This window comes from Macaca nemestrina, chromosome 11, assembly GCF_043159975.1.
Source record: "Macaca nemestrina isolate mMacNem1 chromosome 11, mMacNem.hap1, whole genome shotgun sequence".
NCBI lineage: Eukaryota > Metazoa > Chordata > Mammalia > Primates > Cercopithecidae > Macaca > Macaca nemestrina.
In genome coordinates this window covers 112,796,585-112,812,677 of record NC_092135.1, presented here as the reverse complement: position 1 = coordinate 112,812,677, position 16,093 = coordinate 112,796,585, and the positions used below count along the sequence as shown (strand labels likewise).

At 36.3% G+C, this 16,093-nt stretch overlaps 1 protein-coding gene across 6 annotated transcripts in view; it reads left to right on the top strand.

The window, feature by feature from the left end:
- LOC105481158 (BRCA1 associated RING domain 1) overlaps positions 1-16,093 on the top strand; it is an 86,053-nt gene that overhangs the window by 23,581 nt on the left and 46,379 nt on the right. For all 6 annotated transcript variants that reach the window (XM_011740511.3, XM_011740506.3, XM_011740508.3 and 3 more), the window contains one exon: positions 8,244-9,193. In XM_011740511.3, the coding sequence (XP_011738813.2) occupies positions 8,244-9,193 (950 nt within the window). The remainder of the gene's footprint in view (positions 1-8,243; positions 9,194-16,093) is intronic.

Sequence of the window (16,093 nt, the reverse complement as noted above, 5' to 3'; positions counted from 1 at the left end):
TTTATTAACAGCAAGCCAGTCATTACCATTGTTTCTACAGATGTTTGATTAACTATAAGTATCCCTTATAGGAAATGAAGGGATGGGCTAAAATAAAGGGGTGGGCTTGGCTAGTTATCTGCAGCAGGAGTGTGTCCTTAAGGCGCAGATGGCTCATGCTGTTGTTTGTGGTTCAAGAATGCCTTTAAGTGGTTTTTCGCCCTTGATGGGCCAGGTGTTCCTTACCTTCATTTTGGTAAACCCACAACCTTCCAGCATGGGCATCATGGCCATCATGAACATGTTACAGTGCTGCAGAGATTTTGTTTAGGGTCAGTTTATGGTCAGATTTTGGGGGGATCTCTTCCCAACAGTAAGGCATCAGTGAGTTTCTTGAGTTAATTGTGCAGTATGAAAACTGTTCATGTTTGTGTGAAAGTGACTTTTGTTAGATTCTTAGGAGTGTGTGGTCTGTTAGGATTATTGGCTTTGCATTGAAATTTGAAGTGCTACTTTGGGGTTTGTGGCTATGATGATATTTTGATTTGGTTCTTCACCAGTTGCTGTATGGTAATGTATTCATTTGCTAGAACTGCTGTAACGAAGTATCACAGACTGAGTGGCTTAAACAACAGAAATTTATTGTCTCACAATTCCAGGCACTAGAAGTCTGAGATCAAAGTGTATGCAAGGTTGGTTCTTTGTTGAGGTCTGTGAGAGAGAACCTGTTTTAGGCCAGTCTCCTTGTCTTGTAGATGTCCATCTTTATGTTTACATAGTGTTCTCCTTGTTTGTATGAAATCTCCCCCTTTTAAAAGGACAGGAGTGATATTGCATTGGGGGTCCACCCTACTCCAGTATTGCTTCATTTTAGCTAGTTACATCTGCAATGACCTTATTTCCAAGTAAAGTCATATTCTGAGTTATTGGGGGTTAGGACCTCAACATATGTGAATTTTGTTGGGGGAAGAACTCAATTTATAACACTATAACATTTTTAATGGTGATAAATGGAGAGCAGGGTAACCCTTGATGGATTTACTGCTGTCAGTTATGTTATACCATAGGGGTGCAAAGAAGAGTAAGATAGACTCCTTTCCAGAAATTTTACTCTAGCTAGTGATGTTTGAATCATTTATATTTTGAGGACTATGGAATATGAAATGCTTTCTTCATATTTCATCATTAAAGATATTTAGGAAAATTGTGTTTAGAACAAGTTTCTGAGGCCTTTAAGAATGTAGTCTTTCTCATCTAAGTAGAGTTGGAGATTGTAGAGAGAATTCTAGTGATTAATTTCCCAAAGACCATTTTGTGTTTGTTTTCTTTATTATAATTAGGAATAATTACTCTCCTCCTTACTGGACTTCAGCACTGCTGCCCTCAACGTTACTTATATTAAGCTGAATTGAATTTCACTGTTTAGATAACACATAATCCAGAATTTAGGAACGTGAAGGTCATCTTTGATCCCGTTATTCTGTAGGTAAGGAAACAAGACCCAGGCTACACAGGGCAGTTGTGTTGTACATTTCTTACTGTTTTTCTATTTTGCACAACTTTTTGGTTAGAAGCGTAGGTATTCATTATGTTTGTTGAATTGAGTTGCATAAAAATTGGCAGTGCTAATTCATGTCCTAGAGACTAAACTTAAAATTATTTGTTTACTTATTTTGAGACAGACAGTGTCCTGCTCTGTTGCCCAGGATGGAGTGCAGTGGGACCATCATGGCTCACTGCAGCCTTGAACTGGGTTCAAGAGATCCTCCCACTTCAGCCTCCCAAATAGCTAGGACTACAGGCACTCACCACCACACACCCAGCCAGTTAATTATTTTTTTTTTCTTTTAGAAGAGATAGGGTTTGCTGTGTTGCCCAGGCTGGTCTTCAACTCCTGGCCTCAAATGATTCTCCCACCTTGACCTCCCAAAGTGCTGGGATTAGAGGCATGAGCTAATTGTGCCTGACCTAATTAAAATAATTTTAAAATACATTCTTAGAATTTGGTTTAAATAATTCATTTTATAGTGATAACATCTGTGCATTCTTAGGCCTTCTTAAAAAATTATAATAGTAGTATCTTTCTTTGCTACTTTGATAGAAAATGACAATAAATTTAGAGTATAAACATTGAATTGTAACCTTCTGTTGAGATCTCTAAATTCCATGGTGCAGAGCTTTTTCTACTTTATATTAAAGTTGTGTAGTCCCCAGTTTTTCATCCCAAATTCTTCCGAAAACAAATTAGCCTTAAGGGCATTTGAGATTTTTTTCTGGAACATTTCCCTTTGTTTCTTTACAGTTTGTCTATTCTATGTATTTTATGCAGTACCTTTGTGGTAGTTGATTATCTAGTAGGTACTTCTAGAACTAAAAGGTTAGAAGGTAAACGATATACCAGGAACTGATAGTTGGGGACAAAAGACAGTTAGTCTTCTTTATAATAATGAGGATGTTGGAAAATGATCTCACTAGGATAAGGGTATTAGATTAAGTGATTCCTAAGCTGTCATTCCAAAATTGTATGATTCTGTTAAATGGTCATGTGTAGAAGATGATGAATTAAGTGGAATGGTGAACATCTCTCACATTTTCTTTTTTAGAAACCCTGTAGTTCACAATTTATCTTTCAAATGAACCTTGTTACTTGCATTTACTATAATATATATAATTACTGTAATTAAGATGGGCAATTAGGAAGAACTTGTCAAATCATGAACATAGTGTATGGTATACCGGAGATAAAGAAGCCAGATTTATAGTAATACTTTCTAAAATGAGCTTCTAAATACTTGAACAGATTTTTCTTGGTTCAGTGTACTTTAAAGAGGAGATTGTCAAATTTTGCCGACAACCATTTATGGATAACTTTACCTTATCCTTTATAACACTTTATAACATGATCTTATTTTTACTAATGGAGTTAAATTTAAAAGTTTTTATTTTCTCTTGAACCATATCATATTAAGTCAGACCTTACAGGTGCTGGTCAGGTTCTGTGAAACATGTTGGTGTTGGTGACATTAAAAAAAAAACTTTGATTATGCTTTTACAGTATTACAATTTCCCTTTCTATTTTCTGCTTTAGAGAGAGATGCTGGTCTTTCTGTAACGATTACACAGTGTTTCATATATGCTCTGACGTTTTTATAATAGAGGAAGATGAATGTTTCAATAGCTGTGTTGCCGTTGTTTTTTTTAAATAGAGCTAAATGCTTCCTAAGTTATAAAATAATCATTCTTTAGTGAAGGCGTTAATGTTGCACAGATGGTAGCAAAGGACTTTCCTTTGATTTTTAATAAGGAACTGGTTCGTCAAAGAGATTTCTCAGCTTCGGTTGTGAAACCTATAATAGAGAATAATTTGAAAGGCACACAATGTACATCATTATAATCCTTTGATGTAGATTAATGATAGCTAAATCACATTTTCTAATTGCCTCTTTTTTCTATAGTTGATTATTAAATTTTAAGAAAAAACTTGGCTAAGCAGCTCTTTAGTAACACGTGCATCTCTGTTCCTCAATATTTTGTGATGTACTCTGAAATTCAGAGAATAGAATTTTCTTTTAAATATTATTATTAAGGAATTTACTGTGCAGAGGAAGGACCAATGTTTTTCTTCATGAAATGAATATTATGATTTATCGTGCTGAGAAGCATTCACCCGTAAAAATTGTTGGTAGTTGTTAATAATGTGATTTATGTTCCAGCAGTAGTGTTTTGCTTTTTACAGTTTTATCTTAGATATTCAGAATATCTAATAAAATTCAGAATATACAGTTATCTTTGTTATTGTGCTCCTTGCTTAGTTATGCAAGACACATAATTAAAATCTTCTTGAGTAACGTTATTACCAGATGAATAGTAAAATTGTGTTCATATCAATTACGTTGAATATGTTATCTTCATTTACTCATTTTTAAGGTAGGAAATATGTACATCTGAGTATGAAATTTCTGGTCTTTTTAGATTTAGGTTTTTAGTCAGTTGAGTATGTTGCTGCTATATATAAGGCTTACTTTTCCTTTAAAAGCTCAATTCTACATTTTTAAAGTTTTTCAAACATTGAGAACCTCAGGGTTTGACATGGTTTTAATTGAAAATGTCATCTATGTTTAAAATAATTTAAAACAAAATCAAATGCAAGTTATTATAGACTATCAGAGGATTAACCTTTATGTCTTTGTAATCCTGAGTCTTTCTTGAAAAGTAGTCCTGGCAACATTTCATTTTGACCTTTCCTATAGACTTGAGATTGTATCAGAAGTGACTTGGTTTTGAAATCTACTTATCACTGCAAAGAAAAGACCTTGTTGAATCTAGACATAAAGTCTCTATGTGAATGGATACCTCTTTCTGATACTTTCCAAGATCCTGTCTTAATAACACTTTGTGGACCAGGTCATGTTCACCTATGACATTTAAAGGGTTTACGTAGGAGAATCTGCCCTTATTCAGATATGTACTCCTGCCTCCAGCAGGTTTATCATTTTACTGCCTTTTCAATGTCGTGCTTCCATTCCTTCTGCAGGAAGCAATGGCTACACTTCGGAGTAGAAAATCTTTACTCTTTTGCTAGGCAGGGATCATGTCTGAAATTTCTAGAGTTAAGTAATAATTATTTTATTTTTCAAACCTGTTTCCCATTTTTTCTTACCTGTTTTAAGGTTCTTTTACCAGTTGAATGTATTTTTAAAGATAGGACTTTTGTACTCAGGAAATATGAGGTGAAAGAATAGGCAGAAGAAGCAATTTCGAACTTGAAAGAATTGAGATTATCATTAACAATCTTCTGGTGCATTAATAATTTTAAGCTGGTAAAACAATAAAACAAGCTGTTCTGTGTGAATAAAAAATGACTAAAAAAATAAAAAATAATTGATGATGTACTTTTCTTTTGCTAATAAAGACATGAGAATGTTGAGAAGAAATTTATTCCACAAAACAGTAAGAAAATGAAAATAATGTATCTCTTAAGTATTAAAAGTTTGCAAGAATAATCACCATTTGAAAATGTTATTGAATATCTTAGTAACATCAGATGTTTATTTCCTGTATGGTGGATGTTTTAGCCCTTAGGAATAAGACTAGTGGCCACTGGTTTTCTTCTTAAGGTACCTTATGTTTAGAACTCCATTCCATTAAAATTTTTCTTTGGTTCTGTAATGTAAGTAGAGTTTTATACAGCATTCTTTTCGATTTGAATGAAGAGCAACTTTAAAGATGAAAACAAAATTTGGGTAGCTTCTTTTTCTCTCTGTCTTTTTCTCTGTCTCTCTCTTTTCTCCTCTTTCTTCTTTTAATAGGAATCACAAAACATATTGTAAGAAGCCTGGTTGGTCAAAGGAGATTGTCTGTGTTAATTAGGAGAATGTTTGTCAGGCAGCGTGAAATCATTTGTTAATTATTTTTTTAATCTCATCAGGTTATTGTTATTTTTCCAACTTTCTTCCCTTTCTTATGTTCTTTTTTTCTTTCTCTCTTTCTTTTTTTTTCCTGGACCTGAAATTACCTTTTGCTAATCCAGTTTGTGTGGAGAGATAAAGCACCAGATTGGGAGTTAGGGGACTACTTCCTTCTTTTTGTTTTGACTTTAGTCCTTCATTGTTAAAATGAAAGAATTAGACTAAATTATTTTCAAGTTTTCTTTTAGCTCTTAAAATTAATTCTAACATCTCTTACATAAACATTTGGAAAGATTTAAGAGACTATCAAATAATGTATTCACTAGTACTTATTGAGTACTATCTATTCATGTGCTTACCACTGTGCTAGGCTGACCTGGGTTGATTTTTACCTATGTTTACATGGAGTGGGAGAGAATTTTAAGGCAATTTTTTTTTTTTCTTGGAGAAAATGAATATCCCAAAGACAAAAACAACGTAAGACAACTTGAAGGGAGTTGTCAAAATCAGAAAAGTGGATGATTTGTATGATTTGTCAATGAAAAAAACTTTTCCTCTACACTCTTAGGTTCATTGTATGGAGGCCTGTGAATTAAACTGTAAAAAAGATTAGTAAGAGAAAAGACAGATTTTTGTTTATGAATATACATGTAAGTTCACAGAAAAATGTGACTCCCCAAACTGGCAAAAATGGGGGTTTATAAACCTAAATTAATGGGAAGAGGTGGAGGGAAGAAAAGGCTTCTATGGGAAGAACAAACGGCTTTATTTCTTTTCTTTAAATTATACTTTAATTTCTGGGATACATGTGCAGAACGTGCAGATTTGTTACATAGGTATACATGTGCTGTGGTGGTTTGCTGCACCCATCAACCCGTCATCTACATTAGGTATTTCTCCTAATGCTATCCCTCCCATGACCCCCCACCCTCCGACAGGCCCTGGTGTGTGATGTTCCCCTCCCTGTGTCCATGTGTTGTCATTGTTCACCTCCCACTTATGAGTGAGAACATGCAGTGTTTGGTTTTCTGTTCCTGTGTTAGTTTGCTGAGAATGATGGTTTCGAGCTTCATCCATGTCCCTGCAAAGGACATGAACTCATCCTTTTTATGGGTGCGTAGTATTCCATGGTGTATATGTGCCACATTTTCTTAGTCCAGTCTATCATTGATGAACATTTGGGTTGGTTCCAAGTCTTTGCTATTGTGAACAGTGCTGCAACATACATGTGCATGTGTCTTTATAGTAGAATGATTTATAATCCTTTGGATATATACCTAGTAATGGGATTGCTGGGTCAAATGGTATTTCTGGTTCTAGATCCTTGAGGAATGCCCACACTGTCTTCTACAATGGTTGAACTAATTTACACTCCCACCAACGGTGTAAATGCATTTCTGTTTCTCCACATCCTGTCCAGCATCTGTTGTTTCCTAGCTTTTTAATGATAGCCATTCTAACTGGCCTGAGATTGTATCTCATTGTGGTTTTAATTTGCATTTCTCTAATAATGATGATGAGCTTTATTTCATGTGTATTGGTCGCATAAATATCTCCTTTTGAGAAGTATCTCTTTATATCCTTTGCCCACTTTTTGATGGGTTTTTTTTTTCTTGTAAATTTGTTTAAGTTCTTTGTAGATTCTGGATATTAGTCCTTTGTCAGATGGATAGATTGCAAAAATTTTTCTCCCATTCTGTAAGTTGCCTGTTCACTCTGATGATAGTTTCTTTTGCTGTGCAGAAAAATTTTTTAATTTTTCTTCTTAAAAACTCTACTGAATCTTTGTATATTCTGTCTACCCTCCATGGAATCTTTGTGTTTTAATTCTTAATTATAAATCTATATTTTTAAAAAACTTTTAAAAAGTTATTTTATTTATACATTTAGAAAATATATATATTTTCTAACTGTATAGTTTAATGAATTTGCACAAACTGAACTTGCCCAGAACAAAAACAATACCATGGAAGTCCCTCTTGTGCTCCCTTTCAGTCACTGCTTTTCCCTATAGGGATAACCAACTACTATTCTGACTTAACACATTAAATTAGTTTTGGCTGTTTTATATTTGATGTAAGTGAAAACATACAATGTGTATGTAGCTTCTTTGGCTTAAGAGATTATGTTTGAGTATGTAGTTATTGTTTGTTTATTCGTACTAATCTTTGGTTATACAGCTTGAAGTTAATATTAGATGATACCTAAAGGGTCATGACTATTGTCTTTAATCCCCTGTATTCATTTTGTCAGAGATAAGTCTCGAAATCATATAGTATGGGTCCTCCAACTTTGTTCTTCAGTATTATGTTGGTCGTTCTAAGTCTTTTGCCTTTCAAATTGTACCTTTCTTTTCCATGTAAATTTTATAATTGCTTGTTGAGTTTTACAAATAAACCTACTGGAATTTACATTGGGATTTGTTATATCTGTAAATCTGTTTGGAACAATTGGCATCTTAACAATATTGTTATAGTTCATGAACATGGTATATCTCTCCGTTTGTGTAGAATTCTTTAATAAGTATATTGTAATTCCTAGCAAACAGAACTTACACATTCTGTTAGATTTGTATTTTATGGGGTTTTTTGGTACTATATTTGGAATATAAGTTTTATGTTTTGTTCTCTGCTATATCTTCAGTCTCTAAGATATGGCACAAAGTTGGATTCAGTAAGTATTTATTGAAGGAGTGAATATCTGCTGTCAAAGAGTTCATACTCTAGGCGCTGAGAAAGAAGTACATAATTAAAAGATGATACACTTTAGGGGAACTATGAACAGAATTCTTTGGGAGCTCCTTGTGGGAGCAATAAAGTTCATGTAACAGATTTCTTTTTCTTTTTTTCCTGTCAGATTTGAAAGAAGATGACCCTAGGAGAAGTTTGTTTAATGATGCAGAAAACAAGAAGAATTCAATTAAAATGTGGTTTAGCCCTCGAAGTAAGAAAGTCAGATATGTTGTGAGTAAAGTTTCAGTGCGAACCCAGCCTGAAATAAAAAAAGATGCAAATGGTCAGCAAGACTCCTATGAATTTGTTTCCACAAGTCCTCCTGCAGATGTTTCTGAGAGGGCTAAAAAGGCTTCTGCAAGATCCAGAAAAAAGCAAAAAAAGAAAAGTTTAGCTGAAATCAACCAAAAGTGGAATTTAGAGGCAGAAAAAGAAGATGGTGAATTTGACTCCAAAGAGGAATCAAAGCAAAAGCTGGTATCTTTCTGTAGCCAACCATCCGTTATCTCCAGTCCTCAGATAAATGGTGAAATAGACTTACTAGCAAGTGGCTCCTTGACAGAATCTGAATGTTTTGGAAGTTTAACTGAAGTCTCTTTACCATTGGCTGAGCAAATAGAGTCTCCGGACACTAAGAGCAGGAATGAAGTAGTGACTCCTGAGAAGGTCTGCAAAAATTATCTTACATCTAAGAAATCTTGGCCATTAGAAAATAATGGAAAACGTGGCCATCACAATAGACTTTCCAGTCCCGTTTCTAAGAGATGTAGAACCAGCATTCTGAGCACCAGTGGAGATTTTGTTAAGCAAACGATGCCCTCAGAAAATACACCATTGCCTGAATGTTCTTCACCACCTTCATGCAAACGTAAAGTTGGTGGTACATCAGGGAGGAAAAAGAGTAACTTGTCAGATGAATTCATTAGTCTTTCTCCGGGTACACCACCTTCTACATTAAATAGTTCAAGTTACAGACGAGTGATGTCTAGCCCCTCAGCAATGAAGCTGTTGCCCAATATGGCTGTGAAAAGAAATCATAGAGGAGAGACTTTGCTCCACATTGCTTCTATTAAGGTAGGATGCTTACTCTGAAATACCATCTCAGAATGAGGCCACCTATAAAGCAATTTCTTTGGAGTTGGTGAAAAATGGCATAGGATTACTAGGATAATTAACCTTTCACAGACATGATACTTCCTCTGAACCAGAGAAGCCAAATTCACAGGGACAGCATCTCTACTTCAGTTGGAGCAGTGGCCCCTGAGTCTGGGCAGCAGGATCTTGTAGGAGAAAACCAGTATTTGAATATTTCCGCTTTTATTTTGCCAAGTGCTTCTGCTTTTGTCTATTTTACCTTCAGTTTTTATCATTTTGTTTACCTGTCCTCATGCTTTATGAATGTAGACAATTGCTAAGTTATTACAGGCAACAATGTTTTCCTAGTAAAAGAGCCCACCAGAATTTGGAAGGTTGAAAGATGTGGTCTGTACATTTCTCCAATGACCAGGACATTTGACTATCAGAAATGGCTCCTCTGGTTCACCACAAAGATGTCAGCCATTCCTTTTACTGACCTGTTCAATGAACGTTAATTCTCTTTAATTATTCTCAGCACCTGGGATGTGGCAGCATTTTTTGGAACCTGGCCTGTTTTCTAAATCTTTGAAATTGACACAGACACTACATGTGAAACAGAGCAGTAGGCACCACAGCTTTATAGGCTTTGCTCTGTGATTTCATGCAAGTGTTAGGAAAGTATGATATGGTAGACCTTAGTACTAAATTAGGATAGCTTTTATGCTCTCTTAGCGACTTTACGTAGTCAGTTCACCCAGGAAACCCTTTGGTCTTCTGGATGGGTAGAGAACTTTGGGGCATCTGGGAGGAACCACTTGGAGGCCCACAAACATGAGGCACCAGGGCAACATAAAACATTTGGGAAGAACATGGAGTAGACATTGAGCGTGGTCCAAAGATTCCTGTATTTCTGTGTGGAGAAAGGGAATATCACAAACAGAGCTTATCCCAACTGCTGCTGGTTTGTTTTCCTTGCTTTTCTTCCAGATTAATAAGGAATACAGTCAGCTCTGTGTATCTGTGCGTTCTATGTTTATGGGTTCAACCAACTGCGGATCAAAAATATTTGGGAGAAAAGCCAATAACAATACACAATAAAAAGTAATGCAAATTTTAAAATATTGTATAACAACTATCTACATAGCATTTATATTATATTACGTATTATACGTAATTTAAAGATGATTTAAAGTATACTGGAGGATCTGTGTAGGTTATTTGCAAATACATCATTTTGTATAAGGGATCTGTGGATTTTGTTATCTGCTGGGACCCTGGAACCAGTCTCCCGCAGATACTGAGGGATGACTGTACTCTATTTCTGATACCAGTGAGGCAGGGACCTTACAGCATGACCTCATATCCTTTGGACATCTTGAATTTTTGGACTTGGCTCTGGTTGTGTTTTAGTTTTATTTCTGCAAATCCTGACTTACAAAATCAGACTTTTTTGTCATCTTTGTTATATATATGTATATTATATGTATATATAAGCTATTGTAAACATAAAGTTATAGACATAAGTAACTAGTGTAATTATTATTTTTGTTCATTTTTCTGACTAATACATAGTAATTTATGTATTTTGCTTTCTGGGAATTTTTTGGACTATCAGGCAAGCATTTGCTTATATTGGTGGAGACTTTTTCTTCTAACCATAAGAATAATTTATTAATGAGGATCCCTAGGGTCTAGGCCAGAGTTTCGTAAATTCTTTCTTAAAGGGGTAGTTAGAGTAAACGTTTTCAGTTTGCAGGCCATGAAGTCTCTATAACTGTTCAGTTCTGCTGTCTTGGGGTAAAAGTTGCCATAGATTGCTTCATACGAGTTTCGTCAGTTTACTTAGAGTTCTGCAAGAATTAGAATAATCCATTTTTATTTCCTTGGACTTAATTATTAAATGTGATTATTGTCACCAGTTATCAGATTATGTGATGGCACATTTTTTAAAAGTTAATTTTTATTGTTTTCAAAATCAATTAATAGTGTCCTTTTAAAATTTTTTTATGAGTTGAATGTATGCCTCTCACCTTAGCTTTATTTTAATAGACATATCCTTAAAATCAGTAGATTTGCTTATATATATATTTATTTATTTATTTATATATATATATATTTTGTGACAGAGTCTCGCTCTGTCACCCAGGCTGGAGTGCAGTGGCACAATGTCAGCTCACTGCAACCTCTGCCTCCTGGGTTCAAGCATTCTTCTGCCTCAGCCTCCCGAGTTGCTGGGATTACAGGCACCTGCCATCATGCCAGGCTACTTTTTGTATTTTTGGTAGAGACGGAGTTTCACCATGTTGGCCAGACTGGTCTTGAACTCCTCACCTTAGTTGATCTGTCCGCCTCAGCCTCCCAAAGTCCTGGGATTACAGGCATGAGCCACCACACCCGGCCAATCTTTTTAGAAACAGTTTTCATTTCATTCCTATCCTAATTTTCTCATTTGCAGCCAAGAATAAATAATCTATGTGTACACATATTGCAGTTCTGCCATCTTATTTATATTTTGTACCCACCTACTTCAGAAAAGGGTTTGAAGTGGCTCTAAAGTTAAAACTACTATAAAATGGAACAAGGAGTTGGTTAAGAGGAAAGAGTTACTACAACTGGAGTGAATTTAGTTTTGGTGACCTTAAAGGCAGCCACAGCAAATAAGGGGAAGGACCAGGTTTTGTGCTGTCAAAAGGTATGTGTCTTTTTTGGTGGTGATTATATTTTGTACCCACCTACTTCAGAAAAGGATTTGAAGTGGCTCTAAAGTTATTTATACTTGCATTGTATTGTTTCTTAAGCATGTTGGTAAACTTGCAGTTTCTACAGTTTGAGCACATGGTTGCACTGAGCATGCTTGGTGTATGCACTGAGGGCAGAGAACCCAGCAGGAGTTTGTTCTCCTGCACTAGTTACCTTCCCCTACTGCAGGTAGGGCTTTACTGATTGATTTCTGAACTTGGAAACATTATTAATAAACATTCTATAATACCTGGCCCCAAACTACCTCTGGGCATCATCGTTGGCCATAACCTTTTCATAGCTACCACCCTACTAGCAGCTACTTCTCTTTTCTTGTCCCGACCACTTGCATTAGTTTTCTATTGCTGCCAAAACAAATTACCACAAAGTTAGCGATTCAAAGCAATGCAAATTAATTTTCTTACAATTCTGTACACCTGAAGTCTGGTATGGGTCTCATCACACTAAAATCATGCTGTCAGCTGTTTTCAGGAGGTTCTAGGAAAGATCCATTTTATTTTTATTTGGATGGTTAGCAGGGACTTCATCATTCTTGTGGTAAGACTGAGATCCAGATTTCTTGCTGGTTTTCAGCTGAGAGTTGTTTCCAGGTTCTAGAGACTGTCACATTCCTTTAGTTCATGGTCCTCTTCTTCATCTTCAAATCCAGCAGCAGCAGATTGAGTCCTTCTCACATCTCATCTTTCTGACATAGCCGGGAAAGATCTTCTGCTTCTAAGAATTCATGTGATTAAATTGAGCTACCTGAGAAATGCAGAATAATCTCCCCATCTCAAGGTGTGTCCACTTAATTATATTGCAGTGTCCCTTTCACCACGTAAGGTAATACAGTCACAGGTTCTGGGGATTATTTGTGAACATTTTGGGGGGTCATATTTTTTGACCACACCACTGAAGTAGCTTCCTAATTTCCCTTTGTATTTCCTGCAGTCAGTTCTCTATGTAACAGCCAGAGTAATCTGACCGAAGTCAAAATTGTCATTTCTCTACTGTCCTATCAATAAGTCTTTTTTATACCCCTCTTCCTATTTGAATATCTTCATAACTCATGTTCCTTTTTGAATGTCCGCATCACCTTTGTTAAACCTTTGTTACGAATGGGAGATTTTATGAGAAAGTATTGTACCTAAGTAGAAACAAAGATACTCATTATTTGTTCTTCTGATTTATTACCACAATTACTTTTGCACCAACCCAGTAGAAAACAAAATACTAAGGATATAGAGAAAATTTTTTATTTTCTATTATGTCAGTTTTGCTTGAGAATTTGTATCATACTCACCTTCCTCTTTTCTTACCCCACACTCCCCTACCAAGTTCTCTAGCACAAATTCTTAAAATGGCAGTGATTACTCATAATTTATGCCACAGCAATGACTTACTGTGGAATAGAAGAATGGCTTGAAGCTGGCATGACATGATGTATTAGTGATGTAGACATAATAGATAATGTTTTGAATGCAACTTACAGGGCATGGTATGCTTAGAACATAACAAAGGTGGTGAAGATCCCCTGGATAGAGAGAAGATCCCTTGTGAGGAGACTCATTAAGAGTTTAACTCTGTAGTTTATTATGCTTGAACACAGTCATGTTATATTGTGTGTGAAATTATGTATCCTTCATAGCAGCTTCATGAGAAGGTAACAAAGGAAACAAAAGCAGCCTTGGCATATGTGATATTTTCTCAAGAGTTTAATTTCTAAAATACCTCTTGGAGTCAATATCTATTTTCCTCCTCTGTTGCTTACCACATATGTATAAGTCTGCTTCTATATTACCAGTAACTTATTGTGCCATTGACTGGGTTATCAGAATTATCTGTTAAATTACAGGCACACCTCATTTAATTGCACTTCACTTTTTTTGTGCTTCGCAGAGAGTTTTGTTTTTGTGTTTTTTGACAATCCTGCATTGAGCAAGTCTGTCAGTGCTGTTTTTCCAACAGCATATGCTCGGTGTGTCTCTGTGTCACATTTTGGTAATTCTCACGATATTTCAGATATTTTCACTACTGTTGTATCTGTTAGGGTGATTTGTGATCAGTAATCTTCAGTGTTACTATTGTAATTGCTTTGGGGCACCACAAACCCTGACCATGTAACATGGCAAACTTAATTGATAAACGTTGTCTTTTCTGACTATTCCACTTACTGATAATTCTTCCATCTCTCTCCCTTTGAATCCCTGTTTCCTGGGACACAAGAATATTGAATTTAGGTCAGCTAACAACACTACAATGGCCTTTAAGTTTTCAAGTAGAAGGAAGAGTCGCTCATCTCTTACTTTATATAAGAAGCTAGAAATGATGAGTGAGGAAGGCACGTTGAAAGTTGAGATAGGCCAAAAGCTAGGTCTCTTGCCAAACAGCCAATTTGTGAATGCGAATAAAAAGTTCTTTAAGGAAATTAAAAGTGCTACCCTGTTGAATACACAAATGAGAAGAAAGCATAACCGCCTTATTGCCGACATGAGGAGAGTTGAAATGGTCTAGATAGATGATCAAACCAACCACATTTCCTAAGCCAAACCCTACTCCAGTGGAAGATCCTAAATCTCTTCACTTCTGTGAAGGCTGAGAGAGGTAAGGAAGCTGCAGAAGAAAAGTTGGAAGCTAGCAGAGGTTGGTTCATGAAGTTGAGGGAAAAAAGCTATCTCCATAACATAACAATGCATATTGAAACAACAGGTGCTGATGGAGACACTGCAGCAGGTTATCCAGAAGATCTAGCCAAGATAATTATGAGAGTGGCACACTAAACAACAGATTTCAGTGAAGTTGAAACAGCCTTCTGTTGGAAGAATACGCCATCTGGGTTTTTCATAGCTAGGAAGGAGAAGTCAGTGCCTGGCTTCAAAGCTTCAAAGGACAGGCTTTCTTGTTAGGAGTTAATGCAGTCAGTGACTTGAAGTGAAAGCCAATGCTCATTTACCATTTGGAACAACAAAGCCTGGATGAGAGCACATCTTGACAGCATGGTTTACTAAATTTTTTAAGCTCGCTGTTGAGACCTACTGCTCAGGAAAGATACTCAAAATACTACAAATTGACAGTGCCACCTAGTTACCCAACTGTTCTGATGAGGATGTTATAAGGAGATTAATGCTGTTTTCATGCCTCCCAACAAAACATCAATTCTGTGGCCCATGGATCAAGGAGTAACTTTTACTTTCAAGTCTTACTATTTAAAAAAATGCGTGTTGTGGCTGGGCGGGGTGGTTCATGCCTATAATCCCAGCACTTTGGGAGGCCAAGGTGGGCGGATCACAAGGTCAGGAGATGGAGCCATCCTGACTAACACGGTGAAACCCCATCTCTACTAAAAATATTTAAAAAATTAGCTGGGTGTGGTGGCAGGTGCCTGTAGTCCCAGCTACTCGGGAGGCTGAGGCAGGAGAATGGCGTGAACCCAGGAGGCAGAGCTTGCAGTGAGCTGAGATTGCGCCACTGCACTCCAGTGTAGGCGACAGAGAGACTCCGTCTCAAAAAACAAACAAACAAAAAAAACCAAAACATTTTGTAAGGCTATACCTGCTATAGATGGGCTTACACTGATGGTTCTGGAAATGACTCACCATTCTAGATGCCATTAATATCGTTGGTGATTCATGGGAGGATGTCCAAATGTTAACATTAACAGTGGTTTGGAAAACAGTTGATTACAATTTTCATGGATGACTTTGAGGGGTTCAGGACTTCAGTGGAGAAAGTAACTATAGGTACAGTAGAAATAGCAAGAAAACTAGAATTAGAAGTAGGGCCTGAAGGTGCAACTGATTGCTACAGTCTCATGATCAGACTTTAATGGATAAGGCATTGTTTGTTATGGATGAGAAAGAAAGTGGTTTCTTCAGATGGAATCTACTTCTGGTAAAGGTGCTGTGAACATTGTTGAAATGACACCAAAGGATTTAGGAAATTACATCATCTTAGTTGATAAAACAGCATCAGGGTTTGAGAGGATTGGCTCCAATCTTGAGAGAAGTTCTGCATGGATAAAATGCTACCAAACAGCATCACATGCTACAGAGAAATCTTTCATGAAATGAAGCCAGTTGATGTGGCATACTTTATTGTTGTCTTGTTTTAAGAAACTGTCATAACCACCCAAACCTTCAGCAACTACCTGCTTGCTCA